This window comes from Bradysia coprophila, chromosome X, assembly GCF_014529535.1.
Source record: "Bradysia coprophila strain Holo2 chromosome X, BU_Bcop_v1, whole genome shotgun sequence".
Taxonomy (NCBI): Eukaryota; Metazoa; Arthropoda; class Insecta; order Diptera; family Sciaridae; genus Bradysia; species Bradysia coprophila.
The window spans coordinates 3,521,572-3,542,855 of record NC_050737.1 but is presented as its reverse complement, the minus strand read 5'-3'; the positions used below and the strand labels follow the sequence as shown (position 1 = coordinate 3,542,855).

The 21,284-nt window shown below is 36.0% G+C and overlaps 3 protein-coding genes across 3 annotated transcripts; 1 reads left to right on the top strand and 2 right to left on the bottom strand.

Annotated features, from left to right (window-relative positions):
• Positions 1-1,636: 1,636 nt before the first annotated feature.
• Positions 1,637-5,284, bottom strand: LOC119083684 (atlastin-like). Its single transcript, XM_037193472.1, has 4 exons — positions 4,769-5,284; positions 2,833-3,630; positions 2,514-2,681; positions 1,637-2,018 (listed from the first exon to the last, which is right to left on the bottom strand). The coding sequence occupies exons 1-4, from the start codon at positions 5,036-5,038 to the stop codon at positions 1,698-1,700; spliced, it is 1,557 nt and encodes a 518-aa protein (XP_037049367.1). The 5' UTR covers positions 5,039-5,284; the 3' UTR covers positions 1,637-1,697.
• A 2,587-nt stretch (positions 5,285-7,871) lies between these two features.
• On the bottom strand, positions 7,872-17,106 carry LOC119083673. The gene is made up of 20 exons (XM_037193460.1): positions 16,639-17,106; positions 15,528-15,649; positions 15,306-15,454; positions 14,927-15,098; positions 14,743-14,871; positions 13,971-14,024; positions 13,711-13,845; positions 13,474-13,626; positions 13,264-13,392; positions 13,133-13,206; positions 11,457-11,557; positions 11,208-11,323; positions 10,664-10,906; positions 10,369-10,592; positions 9,696-9,792; positions 9,609-9,635; positions 9,418-9,536; positions 8,400-8,459; positions 8,151-8,333; positions 7,872-8,079 (listed from the first exon to the last, which is right to left on the bottom strand). Exons 1-20 carry the CDS (start codon positions 16,923-16,925, stop codon positions 7,921-7,923), a joined length of 2,733 nt encoding a protein of 910 aa, XP_037049355.1. The 5' UTR covers positions 16,926-17,106; the 3' UTR covers positions 7,872-7,920.
• A 1,726-nt stretch (positions 17,107-18,832) lies between these two features.
• Positions 18,833-19,516, top strand: LOC119083663 (NPC intracellular cholesterol transporter 2-like). The gene is made up of 4 exons (XM_037193449.1): positions 18,833-18,921; positions 18,977-19,084; positions 19,148-19,320; positions 19,389-19,516. The coding sequence occupies exons 1-4, from the start codon at positions 18,846-18,848 to the stop codon at positions 19,482-19,484; spliced, it is 453 nt and encodes a 150-aa protein (XP_037049344.1). The 5' UTR covers positions 18,833-18,845; the 3' UTR covers positions 19,485-19,516.
• The last annotated feature ends 1,768 nt before the right edge of the window (positions 19,517-21,284 follow it).

The window sequence follows — 21,284 nt, the reverse complement described above, 5'->3', positions numbered from 1 at the left end:
CACAACTTTGGACCACTGTAAACTTCCTATGTAGAAAGTTTTCAAAAAATAATTTTTTGGATATTGGTAGAGGTTATGTCCCTACACTAGTACAACTAATAAAAAAAAAACTAGAATATTGATTGTTTTCACGTCTTTTTTTCAATCTGAAAGGGTTTACCCAATTGAAATTCCATTTATTAAAAAAATTAAACTCACTTTTCCGAACTTTCAAGCCCATAAGCAAATTATATTGAAATCCCATGTATAAATTTGAAAAAGCCCTAAATTTATTATAAGCTGAATTATTTATGGAAATTGATAAACTTGAGTGAATAAAATAAATATATAAAAAAGTACATCTAATTACCACTTCTGTCACTCAGGCGTGGATACCTGTAGAACTTTCCAAAAATCGTCAATTTTCAACTTCAATGAGTTGCTACAGCCTATCTAAACCCCACGATACCAATTTGTTGATACTATGGCTATTAGAATTCCATACCCTATTGATTGCGATCCCAATCAGTTCTATCGCACCTACAGAGCACTCTAGAGAGACATGGTGCAAGCACGGTTGAAAATCAAAAACTTTTTGGAGCGAAAAAAATGACTCGTTTATATACTGGTGTCAGTATTTAAATATATAAGGCTTTATACTGTCACAGCCTGTGACCAAATCAAATACGTTTGTGTACTAATTAATGTAACGATCAGTCTGTGATGAGCAATTGTCGGGGCAACAAATTCTACTTATCACGTTCACATTATTGTTGATTTCTGTAGTTACGTCTCTGTGTAGGGTCATTTCTTGTTAGGTATCTGCGTAGGAACTTTTCTTGTTTGTTGTAAGGTTTCTCTCGCTAGGACATATTGTGTATATTGTTAGGTCTTAGGAACAGAAGTTATTAACAAATAATATGAAACTATTAAGCGAAGTTTCTAAATGAATTTCCAATGATTTGATCGCCATTTTGGACTTCAAGCGTGTTGCGTTAGTTTAGAGAGGCAATAAAAAATTGAAATAAATTCAATTTCCACTCCGTTTGCGTGACAGTTCTTTTGTTCTATTTTACAACTGTCATGTAGACGGAGGCTAAACGGAGTGCTCTTTTTAAGTGGAAACTATACTTTAATACGAACGAATGGCATGCTAATATGAGCGAATGGCATTCCATTTAGCGATTTAGCCACTTTGTGATCGGTCATCAAAATTGCTGTATCTCTACTAGACTAAGCATTTAGGCAGATGCTCTTTGCCTCGAAATTTGAAGTGGTTCAAACGACGTACTAACTTTAATAGTTCGTAAGACCTCGAATGGGAATAAAATTGCAAGTTATTAAGACAAAACCCAATCTGTTAGGTTCTGTGAAATATTTACCATCTCAGCCCACTCTAGCTTCAGTTCGCTTAGTTAAAACTTGTAAAGATTCGGAAGTACACTAAATTCTCCGTTGGGCCTTTGGAAAGACCCATAATGACACTTTTTTAGGACGGGATGCGGACATACTATTAATCATTACATAACAATGATTCATAATGTCTTCATGATCAAAATAGATAGTCTCGGCCTAAAATATGTAACTAAGTACTATTGGTCTTGCTTCAGGGAACGTTGAGACGATGGCTAAAGGGAAATTTCAGCGACATATAAAGAATTTTAAAACAATTAACTTTTTCTTTAAAAACAAACTTTTCATAAATTGACATTTCATTCTCAAGCTTTTGTTGTGATTTCTGTCACAGCTTTCATTTGATTCGGTGTCTGAGCATTCCGACAACGTGATAAACATTCTGGTTTCTTACGTAAAGTCTGAACACCAGCAAAAAATGCGACAGCAACAACTAAACCGACCAAAATCCATAGCTGTTTACCATCCAATTTGCTCAGACTGACATTCCGTTCTCTGAGAAATTCCAATCGCATCTTATCGTTGGTGTCACAGAAATTAATGAAATGTTCGTCAATGGTGTCATTGAGCATTTTTTCAAATGGAGAGGCGAATTTCTCACCACCAAGTTTGATTCGATTCTTGAACTGTGTTAAATAAAAAATTACAATTTGTAGCGATATTTCTGTTCCGATAAATTTTCCATAAAATGACGGGTAGTTTGGTACACGTAATCTTTGACGAAACTCATATTTTAATGTTTCCCAAGTTTTAGATGAAGATAAATAGTTGGAAACGGGAAATGAGTGGTTCAGAACGGGAAATGAGTTGGAAACGGGAAATTAATTTTGAACGGGAAATGAATTGAAAACGGCAAATGAGTTGGAAATAGGAAAATTATTTATGACTGGGAAATTAGAGCAGGTCAGTGGAACAGGAAAATTGACCTATATTGTGGAAAACTTTTCAATCATACACGAAAACAATCGGCACCCTACTCAAACTTGTGAGTTTGCTTTTATCACAAAATTGTTAGTTCATGTAATGAATAAGCATTAGCATTATCTTATAGCATTCGCAAATGCAAATAGCCTATATCCTTACTTATCATTATTATAGTCATTATCAACGTCGTATCAAACCTGGCACATTGATGCGTTCTTATTTTCTAAGTGGATTTGATGGAGTTCATCAGGCTTAAAATATGGCCTTGAAGTGTTTCTGACTGTGTTAAAATTCGAACGCATTAAATCATCGTAATGCTCTACATAGTTTGCATATACCATCCAGTTACTTGCGTTAGCCAATACCTATTCGGTTAAAAAATGCAATTGATAATAAAATTTAAAAAACAAAAAAAAATTGTTGTCGACCGACTTTAGGAGCAATACGTGGACAATTTTTTCGTATAATGAAATGATACAAATGAAAACTGTCTTGTATAGTACAAATATCACTTACCTCCACAAGGGTCGTCGCTATTGTAACATTGTTTTCAACAATGTCTGTGAATGATTTCAAAAAATGCGCCAAGTCTTTCGCTTTGACGCGTTCACCGTTTATTTCCTTGATGACAATACTCTCCGGTGCAAGAACATCTGTTACCACAGTTGCAACTTTGTCTTTAAACCTTTGATCGATTAGGGCAGCGTCACCGTTGAATGTGACCCTACTAACATTTCCACCCAGATGAGGTATTTGAAATGCCCTAATTTTCTTGAAGACTGATTTAATTCGCTCCTTCATCTCTCGATTCTGATCGTTACCATCGTCAGGGAAAATGCGTTTCAAAATAACGCTTTCACTTTCATCGAGGTGGTCAGAGTCGCGTACAATGAAATAGAAATCTTGGAATGGATTTTCTGTCGATTGAATCGATTGCGTCGCCATTAAACTTGATCCGTACACCGTGTACATACTGAATATATCAAGAAATTGCATAGTGTCGCTATTAACATCCTTGAACACATTGTAACCTTGCATCGATGAAAACATCGTGCTCAGAGCAAATATGACGGTATTGTGTCGCAGGTTGGTGTCGATGTGAAATAATCCCTCCGTGTCGAGTAGGATAATGGCGACTTTGTTGCCACTTTCTGAACCATAGGTTATATTGTCGTGTATGAATATTTCTGGCCAGGCCCAGATACCTTTAGTTGTGCCATTTCGATTCTGTGCTGTTTTGAATCCATTTGTGACGTTCATGTTCATCCAATCGGTGTCGTATGTTCCATTTGTGAATCGACTAAAGATTTGGTACTGTCCCAAATAAAGCGTAAGTTTTTCAAAAGTACAAAAGTGAACCAATTAAAAATCTATTTGATGTGTGTGTGAATAGCAAATACTTTAAGCTCTAAATACTTCTTGCATTAATTCAGCTCTACTATGGACAGCTACTACAAACCAAAAAATTCCATAAACCTGAATGAATTCTTTACTGAGAAAATGTTTGAGTAAGAACAAAATTCTCCTGACCCATTTCCACAAATTTTCTAAATTTTTAGATTGAGACATTCAAAATATCGTGAGTGGTTGTAGCAAACAGTTTTTGTACAGTCCATAGTTTCTACCACTTTGTCAAGCAGATTGACCTTTAATGGGCTTTAGTAACATGGCTGAAATTATTTCAAAACCAATCGTTTCCCGCAGTTCCATAGTAAATTTAGATACATTTATTGCAGAGACGTAACCACTTCAGAATAGGCAAATCGCAAAAAATATCAATTTAGAAGAATGAGAGACAATGTCACTCTTCCACCTCTTAGTTACGACTCTGATTTATTGTGAGTTTGCACTTAAAATAAGAAGCACTCATGCTAATCAACCTGTTTACAGTGTTAAACACAGTAAAAACGTTGATAAATTCCCGGATTTGTTGATACATTTGACCTCTTAAAAATCTACCTGTCTATATTCAACATAAAGCTCCGAAATAATCGTTTCAAAATTTACCAGCGGGAGATGTGGGAAACGATAGCTTTGCGCTCTATGACAGGGCCTATTTTCGATAATTTAAATTATCGAAAAATTCTCTAAATTCTCCAAAAATTATCGAAATTCTTAAATTTACTTTTGGAGAATTTTTCGATAATTTCGAGAATTTTTCGATAATTTCGAGAATTTAAATTATCGAAAATAGGACCTGCTCTAGAATTCCTAGAATTCATCAAAACCTTTTCAATTAGCTATCCCACGTTACAATGGTAGAAAATTTAGATATTCTATGTATCACATGTGTTGCTAAAGCTGAGAACATATTTGTACCGCTTATACTTCACTATCACTATATTTTCAAGACGCTGTCAATATTTTCATTTTCTTGTGAGCGATCCTTGTGATGAATTAACAATTTCTAAGTTTACTTTCAACTCGTGAATTAAACGTTCACGTTCATTACCGTTTCACGTAGATAGTTCAAGAAAAGGTTCAGCATAAAACTTTTGCCAGATTGTACGAGCCCAACGATGGACACAACAGCAACGTAACGATCTTTAATTTCATCACTGTTTAAAATTTCCTCCAGTTTATTGTCTTTCACATATTGCAACGAATGGGTTTTTGTTGGCTCTACGATTTGCACGGCTTCGATATTTCCTTGAGCAGTGGTTGTTGGAAACGAAACACCAACCGTAACAAACACGAATAAAATACCCGCGATCGCCTTCATGTTCACTGAATATTCGCGAGCGACTAACCGCTGCACGCAGTGTACGGCAATAGGCTTTTATAAGTTTGTTGGAGCTTAACTGATTAAAATTTAATATTTAACTGAACAATGACGGAAAACCGATTAGGTATAGGGCAAGTGCAAAGCGTATATTCATCACGATAATCTTCCTTTTATATCAAAAATGAGAACATTATAACTCGTGTTATAAGTTGCTTTGAGTTCTGTAGAAATCAAACAGATCTTTGCGCTGCAAGAGCGAGGTGAAGATACTCTCAGCTCTTTCCTTATTACTACAACATTAGATGCCGATGTAAGTCTCAAGTTATTTTGGACAACTTATCATCTCTCTGAGTAATGCGATAAATGTTTCATACAGCTATGGATATTTATCATCTTGCGTTAGAGTGAGTGTCCGTGAGTGATACATAATAAGGACTGATCAATTGATAGAGGTCATGCCTGTACGACTACCACATCGCTAATGAAAAATTGATTTAGCCTAATCGAATGTCTAAAGCTAATTTCGTACCCAATGAATGATAGATATATGTCACCTGCCTGTTTCTGATCGATTATCGAGCATCGGCTCGTACTAACTGGAATTTGATTATACCATATGCGTATATGCATCGAGATAACATAAAAATAATGTCTCAGCCTCATATAAGGTCGTCTCGAATGTAATAACCACGATTATTCACCAAAGATAACAAACTACAACGTGCAACGAAACAACAAACAAGAGTCGACGCAAAAGAAACATTCGACCTTTGTATAAGTTGCTTTTTTGCACGTCATGTCGTTCTAATCCATGAACAATACATTCTAATCTAGCAACGGCGGAAGCCAGCACATCAGGAAAAGAATATTTTGACTAAAGCGGAACATAATGTATGTATAGGACACACATTGTGTACCACACTATTATAATCGTTGTGCTATAGAGATGATTAAATAGCGCGATAGAATGTGATTCACATAAATGCAAACGGAATGGACTTGGACACATTAATAGTGAGACAGTGTCCATTCGGTATATCGTTTACTCATTTTGTATAGCGATAACGGTTTGTTTTGTAAACAGCAGAAAAATATCAACGTTTTTAGTGAGTTCAATGCTGTCACTACCGTTATTTTAGCTCATATCTTTGCTTAGCTTGCGATAGTTTCTAGTTACAAAAGTTGATCGACTACTTTTTTGCGGAGTAAAAGTAGAGCCATAGTAAGAGACAAGAATAGACCGGCTAAAGCCTGGTGAGGTCTTTTTTCTTTTTCTCGATTTTTTCTGGAGGCAAGCAGGCAGAATAGTTTCATTAGTCGATATCCAGGTGTTGAACAATAAACATCACCACCAACTTTCACCAATTTAGTAGTCAACTACCACATTATCGAATTATAAATAGGCAAGCAGCCTAAATAATTTCATCAGTCGGTGTGCAGCTCTCAAACAGTAAACATCTCTTCCACATCTATATCAGCATTGTCGTCAACTACCAGTTTGGTAGTCAACTACCAAAAATTAAGCTTTAAATAGAATAATTTTGTCAGTCGTCATGTAGTTCTCGAATAGCAAACATCTCTTCTCCAAAAATTACGCTTGGTAGTCAATTATAGCCGTGGTGGTTATCTACCAACTACCAAACTTTCGAATTGCAATGTTAACTCTGTTATCGGTTATCAGATAACAGATAATTATTGTTTGCCTGGTGTTGATTTGGTCATAGTGGCTTTGCAATTTGGAACATCAATCCAGCTACCAAAACTACTGACTTCCAAAACTACCAAATTTTCTGTCTAAAAATAGGCGAGCAAGTAGAATCATTTTGTCAGTCGGTGCTTAGCTCTTCTACAGTAAACATCTATGTCGAACAAGGCCTATTTTAAGGAAATTAAATTTCCAAAAATTCACAAATTTTTCCATCACTTTTCGTCATTTCATCTAAAACACAACAGATTGCATCTTAAATGTTGTTTTTACTGCATTTTTAGTTGTTTTTCATGTCTTTGAGCTTAACTGATTACTTCGGAATGAGATCTAACAGAAAACAAAATTTGGAAATTTTAAGAATTTTTGTGAAATTTGTGACATTTTTGGAAATTAAATTCCTTAAAATAGGCCCTGATGTCGAATATTACGTTTGGTAGTCAATAATAATCTTGGTAGTCAGCTTCCAACTACCAAATTTTCGAATTGCAATGTTAACTGTGAGCTATCGGTTATCAGATAACAGATAATTATTATTTGCCTGGTGTTGATTTGCTCATAGTGGCTTTGCATATTGCAACATCAATCCAGCTACCAAAACTACTGACTTCCGAAACTACCGACTACCAAAAATACCAACTACCGACTGAGAGCTACCAAAACTACCAAATTTGTGTAACAGACAGACAAAGCGGCCATAATAGGGTATTTTTTTCTAGAAGAAAAAAGACCTAAAAACATCTTGAGCCCATTATTTCGAAACTAACTTTTGTAAAAGAGCTACCGAAAGCTACAGTCAACTGTCAAGTCGTTCTGATTGCAGCCAGCCGGCCATGATATTCATTCGAAGGGGCCCAAAATAGAGTCTAGGAATCAGTTTTTAAAAAAAAATCTCAGTGCCCTCTTCTCGAATCGACAAGACACAAAAAATTCCTAATGTTTTCCTCACCAATAGGGATGAAAAGGTAAAAGTTTCAAAAACCTAAAGTTGGCATCAGTATAGAAAATCCTCTCAAAATGCTGTCCTTTACAAATGGCGTCGGCGTGATATTTTGCATTGCACATCCACAGCAGAGTAACAAGAATTATTACAAACTAGAATAATCTAATCAAGTATTTTCTTCCATTGCATCCATTTACGTAACTAAAATGCGACATTCTAAGATAGGAAATATTATTTTTTTTCAACGGCCTTGGCAGGGTAACGTGTATAACCAGTTTTTATTTGAGAGTCGGTTCCGCCTCTCCATTTGCTGGATAAATTATTGTAGCCAATGTCGTTGGAAAGAATCGGATACGTTAGCTGATTTCCGCTATCCCATGTGTACAATTCCTTGAGGGAGATTCATTTCATTCAGCATAATTTATCATCGAATGACAATACAATTTTACAGGTAAAAATACCTTGCTCCGATGATTATATCCGACAGTGGTTGTGTTTCGGAATGGATTTGTAAACTTTAAATTCTTTACGTCTGTGAGTATCTTGTTTTCGTACAGATCCAGTGCCAAACGAATATTTGTGTTTCTTGCAACAACGGAATCGATTGCGTAGAGAACTCCGCACACTATGAACATTTCACCGACCTTTTTTTTTGTTAGTTTAAAAATCAATTTCACAGTTTTATGATAAATTCAACGTTCATTGATAACCTTATGATGATCTATGCTTATGTTCCAATTGTATTCGGCTTCCAACGTGAATGGATCCAACTGTGGGAATGGAAATGCATACGGTTAATTTGGTGGAATGTCAAAGGGACTTATACGACCAAAGAGTTATACTCTAGACGTCGCTTTTCAAGTTATAATTATGAACAAACATGAAATAGTATTTTACATAACTCTGGATAAAAATTGAAACGTCTCGTTTTCGTATGTTTATTGACCTCGGCTTCGCCTCGAATCAACAAAATTCACACGAAAACCCTACTTTTCATCTTTTTATCTCTAGTCATGTAAAATACTATTACATGCTGAGGCCGTTGAAAGTTGTGCTTGAAACATGAAAAGTACGGTTTTCGATGCACGTGCGCTTAAACGATATTGAAACGGCCAAAGTATGTAAACACTGAAGGTAATGCAAATCCTCTGTGGATCAGAGAAAATACGCGTCCGACTTTCAGTTGAATTCATTTGTGTAATGTTGCCGTCGTCCTATTTTCTTGTTTTCACCACACCACAAGCTGCGACTTCACCTGAAAATAGGAATCCGTGCGAAACTGCGCTATTGCATTACCTTCATTGTTTATATAGGTACTTTGGAAACGGCATCAGCGATAATTTCACCTCTAGATCGTGACTTCTTGGTCTACATAATCGAGTGAAAACACATGAGCATTATGCGTTGATGGGATCGAAAACTATGCTGCGTTTTTCATTATAATCAGATATTGACCACAGGCTAAACTATGGAAAACATAGCAAGATTGTCGATCCCATCAAAAACTGATCATAGATGAAAAGAGCTCTTAGGGGCCATTCACAAATTACGGTCGCTCTTTGGAGGGAAGGCTGAGTTCATTTTCAAAATACGTTTTAGGGGGTAAGGGTCCGGAAATTGGTAAATTTTCGCTTGCGACTTTGTGAATAACCCCTTATGATGAAAATTCTTTTAGGGCACAGTAGCTTAAGTGAACCGAATTGTTTAGAAGAGCTTTTAATTTGTTACCTTGGCTACGTGTGTGTAATTGGAATCAGCTGTCGCATAAATCACCCATAAACCGTTTTCATCAACATTGAAATCCATGTAGTTATACTTGGTTGTATAGAGAAAATTCCGTCCTGATGCTGAAATTTTGTAAGCGAAATGTCAGAATTAATTATTTTATATTAACTGGATCGTCAGCGTTACTGGCATACCTGCAGCCTTATATAAACTTCTAGTTTCTGTAAATATAATTGAGAATCAGCGTCAATTCCACATATTGTACAATTCGATCTACATACCAATTTGCTTAGAAAATTCCAAATCGTATCGAACGATTTTGTCGCTTTTATTTTCTTGGTAGTAGAACGATCCATTGTAAATGACGTGAGCGTTTCCCTAAAGAAAAAAAATGTTTTACTAACTAGTGCTGCAATATGTTCGACTCAAATTGGGTAAAGTATTTGCTCCTAACTTGTGCAAAAGGTGTTATTTTGGCAAATATGAACCCAGTAGTCGGCATGGCTCACTATAAAAGCCTTGGTAATTTTCATACAGTCAGAGGCAGTGAAATTTCAGCATGAATTTGCTTCAGCTGTCTTTCAGCGGATCCACACATAAAATCAAAACTGTTTTTAAGGTTGAAGCCGCGCGTGGTAGTGGTAAAACTGTATTAATAGTACCTACGTGCTTCCAAATTCTTATTTTGGTCAGTGGGAACTTTATAGCCCGAGCCGAAGTATTAGCAGCAGCACTAGCAGATAAAGTCTAAATACTTTTGATTGTGTGGATCAGCTGAAGAAACAGCTGGAGCAAATTCATTTCACTGCCAGTGACAGTATACGTAATTGATGACATTTTTATCACTTTTACGCTAACAATTTCTCTACACTCAGCGGTGCTAGCCGTTACAGTAATATTTAGGGAAGCAAAATATTTCCGTTTAAGCTCCTTCCGCTTGCTCGAAATACTTACACGAAATCCTGGCGGATCGAGTGTATGCATTTTTAACACGGTGTTATTTTGATGGGCCTGTTTGTTTTTATATTCGTAGATATGCAAAATGTCCGAATCATTTGTCATCCAAATTTTTTCGCCAATTTCACTGGTCTTAGGCAGTGGATCCCTTAACCACGAGCCGAATGTTATGTTATTTTCGTGGTGATAGACAGGCTTTCCAACGGCGCTGAGAGCACAATCTGTTTTTTTTTTTGTAAAGAACGAATATTACGACAAAATCTCAAACAAATGAACCAAAAATTAAACTTTCCAATTTTACGAGAGTGAAATAAGGAAAACGAACGATTCTCCGCGTGCTTTATTTCTAACGTTCCGACCAGATCGTACAACGTAGCAATTGTATCTTTGCAGTTAGCTGCGGTGGATATTTGACAATCGGTGCATTTCACCGGTGGCCCGCATATGTCTTCATACGATTCACGATTTGGTGGTAGCGTTCCGAAAATGGCAATTGCATTTGTGTCCACTCCTCTGTTAGGCGGCTTCATTTTGTCTGTGAATATAATTCTTTGGTAAAACAGAATTTTGAAATCGTAAGGAATAATACAAAGCATCTGAACAGGTTAGGTTTGGTCTGAAGCAGAGCTTAAGACACCTGATTTCATTCTGAAATTTATCAGTTCAGTCTTCTAGATGAAAAATTTCAGGAACCTGACAGGCACAGTCGACAAATTATATTCAGGCTCGGGTCAGGTCACCCGTCACCTGAATTGTTTCATGAGTGGACATGCCGCTTTTATTGCTTCGAAGTTGAATCTTTTAAAGCGTGACGACATAAAGCTGCATAAACATACCATTTACATAGACTATTGCCGTTGTAGTGTTAACTTCATTTTTGCTGACGCATAAATATTCACCGTAATCGTCCTTCTGTACATTGGTGATGTTCAGTTGCATTCTGGATTTGTAACTGTAAGAGAGAATTAATGTGAAGAAAGGACAATCGGTAAAACAAAATTTGATTGCGCAAGTGGATGGGACTAAGGCGCATTACGTTAATATTTATTTGCGGTTCTTATATCCCATGAATAGGGGTAACTCACCCACTGTGGTACGATGCCATTTTGTACTTGCTGCTATAGTCCAAAACAACATTTTCTGCTTTTCTTTTCCAGTATTGAACTGGTTCAGGAAATGCTTCAGTCTACATTAAGAAAAATGATATTATGATAGGGTCAAGTTGACCTATTTTAAGTAATTTTATTTACCGAAAATTACCAAAATTACTAAATAAAATTACCAAAACACTTTTAGTATTTTTAAGTAATTTTGGTAATTTTTGGTAGATAAAATTACTTAAAATAGGCCCTGGGGTCAACCGATGGGAATGTTTTTGATACAGATCGTGCACTGAGCAAGATTACGCTGATCAGTTTTTAGCCCCGTACGAAGTACGAAGGGGCTTATAGGATTACGATGCCGTGTGTAATTGATGGAATTCGAAGCAGACGGTAAGGGCAAAGTGTTTGCCTATGTTCATAGATACCGAATCCGCAATAAAAATTTTGTCTGTCCGTCTGTCCGTCTGTCACGTCGATATCTTGAGTAAATCAAATCCGATTTCAAAATTTTTTTTTTCCCTGAAAGGTAGTTGAAATAGTGAGGCTAAGTTCGAAGATGGGCGATTTTGGGTCGACCCCTCCAGAGCTGGGGCCCCATAAGTGCTTTAACGTTTTCCAAAGATTTCTCTGGCCATTTAAAGGCTACACTTGTAAGTGATACATCAAATGAAAGGTATTTACAATACCTATCCACAAAAAAAAAGTTTATGGAAATTGGATGACCGACTCGTGAGTTAGACCCCTTGGTGTGAACTAGGTACAGGGCAGCAATCCGTTTTTGCTTGTAGGTTAGTCAAATTTGAACGGATTTAGATGGATTTTGATTTATTAGATAGGTATTGACCGTACCAATCAGGGAAAAAAAAGTTTATGAAATTCGGTTTACCGGAGCGTGAGCTAGGTCTCTTGGAGTGAGCTTATATGTGGCTACTCGGCCGTACAGTGAAGGTGGTGTTTTTTGTTAATATCTCGAGTAAAATTTAACCGAATTTCATGATTTTTTTTTTGTTTGAAAGGTACTAACGAATGTAAAGCAGCCGTTGTACTTTCCACCTCCTAACAAAATGGCCGTCGGCCGCCATTTTGGATTTTTGTAAAATCAATATAAATAGGTGAAAATGATAATTCCAAAATCACTGATCAGTGGGAAGTGTAGTTTGTGTTACTTTTGAAAGGAACGTCGTACGGGGCTTCGTAATTGCGCTATGCGCAATTTTTAAGACGTACACATTGCATAAGAATTTTACGACGTTTACGGGCGCAATAGGCTTACGGTAAGAGTAGGGCGACGGACGAAGTAGGGTCACGTGCGCAATAGATGTACGGGTTTGTACGGGGCTCAGTCGCAGCAAACGCTCCGACTGTTCTGACGGCTCGTTTAAGATCATTTGATGGAGATTTACTGAATATCTCATGTGATTTCTAGATTTTATGGAATGTGTCTCCCAGAAACAGTCAAGAAAACGGGAAAATTTAGAAAAAGAAAAGAAGTGAAAATTCGTTGCAATCTATTTATATATAAGGTAAAGTCAACAAGAATCTGTGGAGTTGCTGTTGTTGACACAAATAACATATCTTGTAAATTGTCCTTTGATTATTAAAGGAAATGTAAGAAATGTGCTTTAATACTCCTCGAAACCTTTTCAACAGCCACTCACCTCACATTCTAGCGATACTGAACCACCTTCAGCAACATAGAGATATTGGTTTCGAACGAACACCAGTGGTGCGACTAGAAAATAAATTTTCCATTTTTTCAATGCATTTCAATTAGTAAATGAAATCTTACAATGTACTTCAACCTCGAATGTAGTACTGGCAGACGGAGGTATTCCGTTGTCAGCTATACAATGATATTTACCCATATGAACGCGATTTATTTTCGTAATATTTAGTGTATGGCCACCGATTGATGATGCTGTGAAATTTTTACATTTAGCACGTACGAAGTTTCCACTTAATTGTACTCATTAAAATTTTAAAAAAAAAAAACAAAAACCTTGCCATGCCCCAGAATTGATTGTTTTTATTGATTCGGATTTTATGCGCCATTCAACCTTAGGTAAAGGAGTTCCTGTCACCGCACATCGTAGCCGTAGATTATCTCCTTCATTCACAACAATTGGATGTTTCAATTCCTCGTTATGAGCACCTACCAAGTGATGAGTTTTGTTATCACAATGTGTTAGTGTTAAAACGGAGAGTATAGTTTTTCTTGCATTCATGCACGTCTTACCTATTATGGATGGTGGAATTAATAGCTCATTTGATAAAGATCCATTCACTCTAACACTGTACGCCTTAATACCAGGCTGTCCAGGAGTACCATTTGTTCCAGGATCTCCGGATGGCCCGCGCGGTCCCGCAATACCTATTTTTAAATAGCCAAAATAAAATGAACCGTAAACTACTTCATCGTATGTACACGTTTGTAGCCCTGCCTGTTACCAAAGGAAAGAACGATGTCTAAAAAACTTCATAAGTTTCTTTACTCACCCATCTCTCCAGGTGGTCCTGGTCGCCCTGGAGGTCCGACTGGTCCAGTCTTTCCTGTTAATTCAAAATTTAATAAAAAAAAAATTTAGATGGGAATTTATTTATCAGAGTAAGTAGATCTACCTAAGACATTTATGTATGTTAGATGATAAATTCGAGATAAAACTATATTTTTCTTGGTTGTATTCTAAAATCCATATCTGAAGTTAACTTATTATCTATTGTCTTCTTCTAAAAATCAGTATGAAAAATACTATTCGTACCAAGGACTAAAAGTCTTTTTTAGCGAATTCGATTCCAGACCTCGCCTTCGACTCTGTCTGGAAACCTCTCACACGCTAAAAAAGAGTATTAGTCCTAGGTACGAAATGTACTATTACAAGTCACTTTATGTCACTTTTTGTGTCAGTGAAAACGCACTTACTGTGCCAACGCACTGTCAAGCACCGAAGCTGACTTTGACATCACTCAATTAGAAGGTCAAAAACCCAATTGTTTTTTTTTTAATTTTACTAGACAGGGCGTTGACTTTGCTCAAGTATGTAAAATATCTTACGTTGTAAGTTATTGTTTTGGCTTGTGTGATTATTCCACTCGCCTTCTGCTCGTTCCGCGAAGCTCACACTTCCAAAAACAAACTTACAAGCGACGACGTAATATACTATTGCTGTATCTCTAAGTTTAAGTAGTACTGTGTATAGGCTAATGCCTTGTTTGTCACTGGATTAAACACCATCAAACCTTGCACCATTTACACACTTTTACTACCTACCATCTTTTCCGTCCAAACCGTTTATGCCATTTGTGCCTGGTAATCCAGGAAGGCCATCTTTTCCATCCTTTCCAGCTCGTCCTGGAATTCCGTCTAGGCCAGGCTCTCCGGGTGTGCCATCGCGACCATCTAAACACAACTTAAATGACACATTTTACTCACTGATAACGTTGAAACATTGTACCTAATCCAGGACTTCCTGTCATTCCTTTGGGACCTCTTGCAACCCTTCCCGGCGGACCAGGCATGCCAATGTCTCCACGATAGCCTTTTGGTCCAGGCAGTCCTGGTATGCCGGCAGGTCCAGCTGGACAATATTCTTTGGTGGCACTGCAGAATCCAGTTATAGATTCATACTTTGAAAAATGAAAGTCAAATTGTTTAAAATCGAGAATTGTAATTTAAAGACGCTATTAGTTGTATGATAGTTGCAGCCGTTAAAGCACATCTCTGATAATATTTGTTTAAAGAGATTTGGAAGCTTTGAAAGCAATGTGACTATAGTTTTGCATTATTTGTATTCATAAAGAACTAGACTTAAAATTTAAGTCTTTAATATATACCGGAATTCTGCAGTAACTAGTCAGCCAAACCCATTCATCGCCTCCAGGTGCAGCACCTTTGTAACCATGAGTTTTTTTGAATTCATCGTCTTTTTTTTCTAATTCACGCCTGATCTTTGGATTGAAAAACTCTACGTATTTGCCATGGTCTGTAATAAAAATATGAAAAGTGTCATCTGTTAAAGATCATCTGTTAAATGTGTCTTCAAAATAAAAACTTACTTTCATTTCCATATGTTTTGCTATCTGCGCTTCTTGCTGCACGTTTCTCACGCCTCAGGTAATCATCTTCTTCAATTCTTAATTCATATTCGAACGGGCTACTGACGGGTACTTTGGAGTTGCTTTTTTGGGAATGAAAAGAATTAATGTTTTGCAGGAACAAAATAGATTTGAGGTCGCATATGAACGACCTTCACGCTTGAAGGGCGCAAAAAGCTTCTTTTTATAAACAGTACCACTCTGTTAAGAATTCTATTGGGTAAAATATTCGCATGGCAAATTTCAACCAATCCAAATCCATCAAGAAATACTAAACGGAGTGGAACTGCGAGACGTATATAGTGGAGGTCCAAACTGAATTTTTTGTGCATTTGATGACAAAGGCGTGAAAATTGCACCATCGATAAAGATTGAAATTCTGAACATTTTTGGATAGGGTGCCCAAAATTTCCTCCCCAACTGCCCCGCTGACCCCCCTTCAAAGTTTTCGATGTGGAGGTAACTTTGATGAATTTCTGTGGAGCGATTATTGAAGCCACGTAGGCCATATGGGGCTCAAATGAAAGCTGAAGGTTCAAAGTTTTTTTTAGTGGAAAAAAATTTCACAAATTTTCCGGTTTTCTCACAGTTTTTCCAATTTTCCGAAAAATTGAAATTTTAAATTTAAGGTTAAAGTTAAAAGATTTTTAAAATTTGTTCTGAAAGTTTTTTTTTTCTTTATATTATTGTTTACTATCAAAATTCCAGACTTTTCCCCATACAAACCATATTTCGAATTTCGCACATGTTGAATTTTCAACGAAAATTTTAACCCTTTTGCATGGCAATTTTTTTCAGCCAAAATTGTTTTTTCGATTTTTAATCTGATATTTGGTGGGTTTGCTTAGAATGATCTAAAAACAAAATTAAACCACTTTTTCGATATAAAAAAAAATTTAGATCTCAAAATCTGTATTTCTGAGAGTTAATATTCCGCTTAATACGAGCGAAAAGAATATTTTTCGCATATGAAACGTGTAGTAAAAAGGGAGAAAATTGAATTGAATAACTTCTGTCGTTCTAAATTGTTTCTGATTTCATTCGTCATGATTTCTAACGCCCATTAAGTCACCTTTTCCTTAAATCGTCCATCGGTGTTTGTTCCTTTGCCATATCCTTCAAGACTATCTGCATTATATGTTTAATATCGCTCACAACTAAATCATTTCTTAAATTTTCTCTTAAAACCGACAAGTCATTAAATTGATGCACATTCCACACAAAGATTGCGACAATGGTAATAGATGCGAAGCACAATATTGCAAGTGAAACATAAACATAATCGAAAATGCTTTTCAACTTAATCGCTTTTGATGTCTGACAATGCTTTATTGTCTCACACTGTGGATCTATTGTCATTTTCTTTCTTACACCAGTGTATACAATATTCGATTGAATTTAAAGAAAACTGAAACCGGCTCGTTTTTCTCACGTTTTAAGATCACCGACAAAACCAACGTAGTATATTGAAAGAAATGGAAAACTGTTCTTTGATTAATGAACGATGTTTCTCGATCAAAACACTTAACATACATTCACGAATTATGAAATAGAAAATCTAAAAATTGAAATAGATTAACATGCGCGCTTGTTTCCACTTTGAGATTTTATGGATGCTGATAATAGCACACTCATGGAAGTATTTATGAATGGGACATGGTAGTGTGGTGAAGAGAGTGTAAAAATTGATTTTTTTATACACTTTGCATCGTTGCCAAGAACTATCAAAGACTCGATCGAAGAAAATTGTTTCGGTTTATTTCAGAGACGTGTGACATTTTGTCGCTTCATATTTTTCCAGACTGAAATTTTCGGTTAATGCTTGAATCGGAGTCTTAATTTTTGTGTTGCCAGTAATTTAAACGGAACTGATACGTCTGTTGGGGTATACTGTTTTCAGATTGCTGTACCGAATATAAGCTAGAAATCGCTTGTGGAAAGCTCCTTCCCGAGACCCTAACGGCAGAAAAACATAGAGAATCCTTTTGCACTCAAACGAAAATCCGTTAGTAGGTTCCTCATTTTTAAGAAAGAGCTTGAAAATCATAGGAAATTGACAACAAATTCTTAAAGAAGCAAAAAAATCGAAGAAAACCCTCCATAAAATCTTTTAGAAAATCAATTTTTGATTATTAGGTCTTCAACCAAATTTTTGTAATTAAGGCTTGATTTCCACTTACAAAAAAGCCACTTATAACTAAGCTCAAATGTATTAGGTTTGTCTATAATTCTATTACATTTTTTGTACATTAAGAGCGCTCATCCCTTGGCAAATGTGTAAATTTATGTGTTTTGCAAAGGTTTCTCCAAGTGGGTTATGTTATCGACCACAAACCAATTTTTCCCTTAAAAGTAACACATTTTTGCATGCTTCAATAGTTTTACTTTTTCAAAAAAAAAGATTTTGGTTCAGAGAAATCATCAAAAAACGAATATTTTTGCGCACAAATGTAGGCTAGAATATTGCCAAAGGGTGAGTGCTCTTAAGGCATAAAATTGCTGATATCGGCACGGTTCAAAGCATTACAATGTAAAGAATCCAATCCTAATCATAAGTCGAGCACTTTCGTCCCTTCATATTCCAAACCACCTGGAACCAAAATTATTATCAAGAAATGACGGAAAGAAACCTGATGGAGTAACTTTGACGCCATGGTCTAAAGGAAAACCTCTGGTCTATGACGCAGCCTGGGTAGACGCATTCGATGGTTCGTATTTGTTGAAAACGTCTAAAAAAGCTGGCGATGAGCTCGCAAATTTTGTGGCGCTTGAAAAACACAAACATTATTCCAATTTGATTTCTTCTAATAATTATATTCTGCTAACATTTGCAGAATCAAAAAATTTCATCGACAATATTGGTTCGAAGTTGCAGAAATCAACTGGAGACAAGAAATCCAAAGATACAATTTGGAGTCTGATGAAATCGTGTATACTCGTCGTTTCTTACTTAGAAAGAGGAGAAAGTTTTCTATGTGCTATTTTGTTAAAACACAGAACCGTACCACTGCTCATAGCACGAACACTCTAAGCCAAAAAGCCTCCAAACATTCAAACATGTGTGACACCTGAGATGCGAGTGCTTCTGCTTGTAAGCTAAATGGTTATGGTCGTCAGCATCTTCTTTAAGTGCTCAACTGTGTATCTATCATTAGCAAGTGATAAATTGATAATTCTGTTTATCTAATCAATAGAAACGAAGCACTGCATTATCTCTTTGTAATAGAAATTAGTATAAGGCAGTGAATTTTCAGTCAGCATTCAGTTTTAAACAGTAAAATGTTCAAGCAAATAATTGTCGTGTCGTTACTTGTAGTATGTATCAGTGGAAACCTCACTGGATGGAGAAACTGCGGTAAATTCAAAAGCTAGATTGGTTATACCAAATTATATATTTACATGTCAATCAGGGTCTCCTTTTGCTGACATACATGCTGTTCGAGTCGGTGGTTGCCCCCAAACCCCTTGTCTTTTCATTCAAGGCGAATCGTATCTTATCGAATTTGAGGCATCTTCACGTAATTTATTGTTTCAGAAAAAAGAGAACTTTCCGTCTGCTAACAATTGAAATCAAAATACAGGTGTCAACACAAACAGTTTGAATTTTGTAACGGTTGCTCAGCTGTTGGGTGTTCCGATTACCGTACTTGAAGGAAACGCTTGCAACCATTTACGGCAAGGATCCTGCCCTATTTTAGCTGGCAATAGATTTACTTTCAGTGTACTATTCGAAGTGCCATTTTACTTGCCTCGGGTATGAGAATTCATTATTTGGTTCAGGAGTTTAGGATTTCTAAATACTGTCAGCGTTATATTTTACAGATTCCGAATGTTATTACCACACGGATTTGGAATGATTTTGGAGATGAAGCTATTTGTATTCAATTCGATGTGGTTGTATTCGGTTCTCACAATTAAGCTGGATTTATTTCAATAAATAATAATTCTACCACCAAAACCGCTTGTACTTTGCGAATTAATTTATGTTAGAAGGGTACGAATGCTGCCTTTGGTTAACCTTTTAGAAAAGACAAACATATCACGACGATATTCTTTGTTTTGTATATTCTAGTCAGGCGAAATTGTGTTTTTTGTGGAAAGAGTGAGGAGTTGGACGACGACCAACGCTGGGGGAAATTAGAAATCAAAAAACAAAATCAATTGAATGTGATCCATACAAAGACGTTTCATTAAAACAAATAATGTCCGGAACGAGGGGGAACCGACTGGCTAAAATGGTGGCAAATCCCTTTTAATTTATTTCAATTCCTTATATTACTGGATTAACATCTTTACTTTCGCCCTTCAATTTCCATAATTCCAATCATTTATACAACTCCACGAATTTTCGAAATAATTCCACGATATTTTCCGTTATTATTCAATTCCGTTACGCCATATTTACGGTTTTTTAACCTGTTATGGACGGCAAGCATAATGTCTACTAATATTATTGGGTCTGTTACTTCCAACGATGAAAGCACTTTTAATCGGTTTTAATCTTGTACTTCAATTTGTTTAACATTCATTTTACTATATAACGGACCATATTTCCCAGAGCTTGTCATTAATTTTGTCATCGTTATCGAAAACAGATGAATAGTCGTATGCGACAGGTTAAAGGCGTTTTGAAATAAACAGATTATTTTGAAACGGTTTTTTATAGGTGTTTTGAAATGAACAGATCATTCTGAAATGGTTTTTCATAAGCGTTTTGAAACGGTGTTTTATAGACGTTTTGAGATGAACAGATCATTTTAAAACGGTTTTTTCATAGGCGTTTTGAAATAAACAGATTATTTTGAAATGGTTTTTTATAGGCGTTTTGAAAAAGAATGGTCAGATTATACCAAACTAAAATTTGGACCAGCTATGTTGCAGCTTCCGGTATTTGTGACTCATTTTACTAATATCTTTACGCATATTCTTCGATATTAGTTCTTTATTTGGGAAATGACAATAATATCACAAAAGTACATTCAACCTTGAGTGTGTATTTTTTGAATATAAAAGACCGTTGGACTTGTTCAAAAATGGAACTGTTAATTTTTGCGCGGGATATTTTTAAATTAATACAAAAAGGAAATAATGTCGTTTTGCATTCGCTGATACTTTTTTCCGATCATCATACTTACCCGTATTTCCTCTCATTTATTTTCAATTCCTTACAATTTCACGAATCTCCCGTCAATTCCGGTCAATTACTTGTAATTCCACCAATTTCTCGTATTTCCATCAATTACAATTATTTACCGGATACTCCGGCAATTCCATTGAAATTTGAAGGTGTGTAGTCAATAAACCGAGTCGTTTACCCCTCTGTCCGGAAGGGACACTCGAATAGTATTCACAAATTAGGGGTTTAACTTCAGGTGTGAAGACTAAGTTGCGCCGAAATGTTTTTCGGCTAGGGACACCAAAGCTAATAGTTTTAGATATAGTCACCAGAGCGCACTTTTAAACAATGATTCATTTTTGTGTTAAAATATAATTTTATTTACCGGTTGTAATTAAGTAAAATTTTAGAAATTTTTTGTAATTTTTTAAACTAAAACTAAAACTTTTAATGCCTAAACAAAGTATATTTTACTTAGCAAGAACATAAACTAGAAACGAAAAATTAAAATTTGTCGAGATTGGATTAACGGTTAGTCAATTAAAGTTCTACTCTGTTTAAATTTAACCAATCACACATAGCGAGATTTCTTTTTTGTTTAA

Excerpts from the sequence above, each read along its gene's own strand:
- LOC119083684 (XM_037193472.1), bottom strand. The coding sequence starts at position 5,038 with ATGAAGGCGATCGCGGGTATTTTATTCGTGTTTGTTACGGTTGGTGTT. Across the intron at positions 3,631-4,768 it reads TGAACTATCTACGTGAAACG|TACCAAATCTTTAGTCGATT; the intron begins GTAATGAACGTG and ends TATTTGGGACAG. Across the intron at positions 2,019-2,513 it reads AGAACGCATCAATGTGCCAG|TTCAAGAATCGAATCAAACT; the intron begins GTTTGATACGAC and ends TATTTAACACAG.
- LOC119083673 (XM_037193460.1), bottom strand. The coding sequence starts at position 16,925 with ATGACAATAGATCCACAGTGTGAGACAATAAAGCATTGTCAGACATCA. Across the intron at positions 15,650-16,638 it reads ATGGACGATTTAAGGAAAAG|CAACTCCAAAGTACCCGTCA; the intron begins GTGACTTAATGG and ends TTCCCAAAAAAG. Across the intron at positions 13,627-13,710 it reads AATTCCACCATCCATAATAG|GTGCTCATAACGAGGAATTG; the intron begins GTAAGACGTGCA and ends ATCACTTGGTAG.
- LOC119083663 (XM_037193449.1), top strand. The coding sequence starts at position 18,846 with ATGTTCAAGCAAATAATTGTCGTGTCGTTACTTGTAGTATGTATCAGT. Across the intron at positions 19,085-19,147 it reads CGAATTTGAGGCATCTTCAC|GTGTCAACACAAACAGTTTG; the intron begins GTAATTTATTGT and ends ATCAAAATACAG. Across the intron at positions 19,321-19,388 it reads TGCCATTTTACTTGCCTCGG|ATTCCGAATGTTATTACCAC; the intron begins GTATGAGAATTC and ends TATATTTTACAG.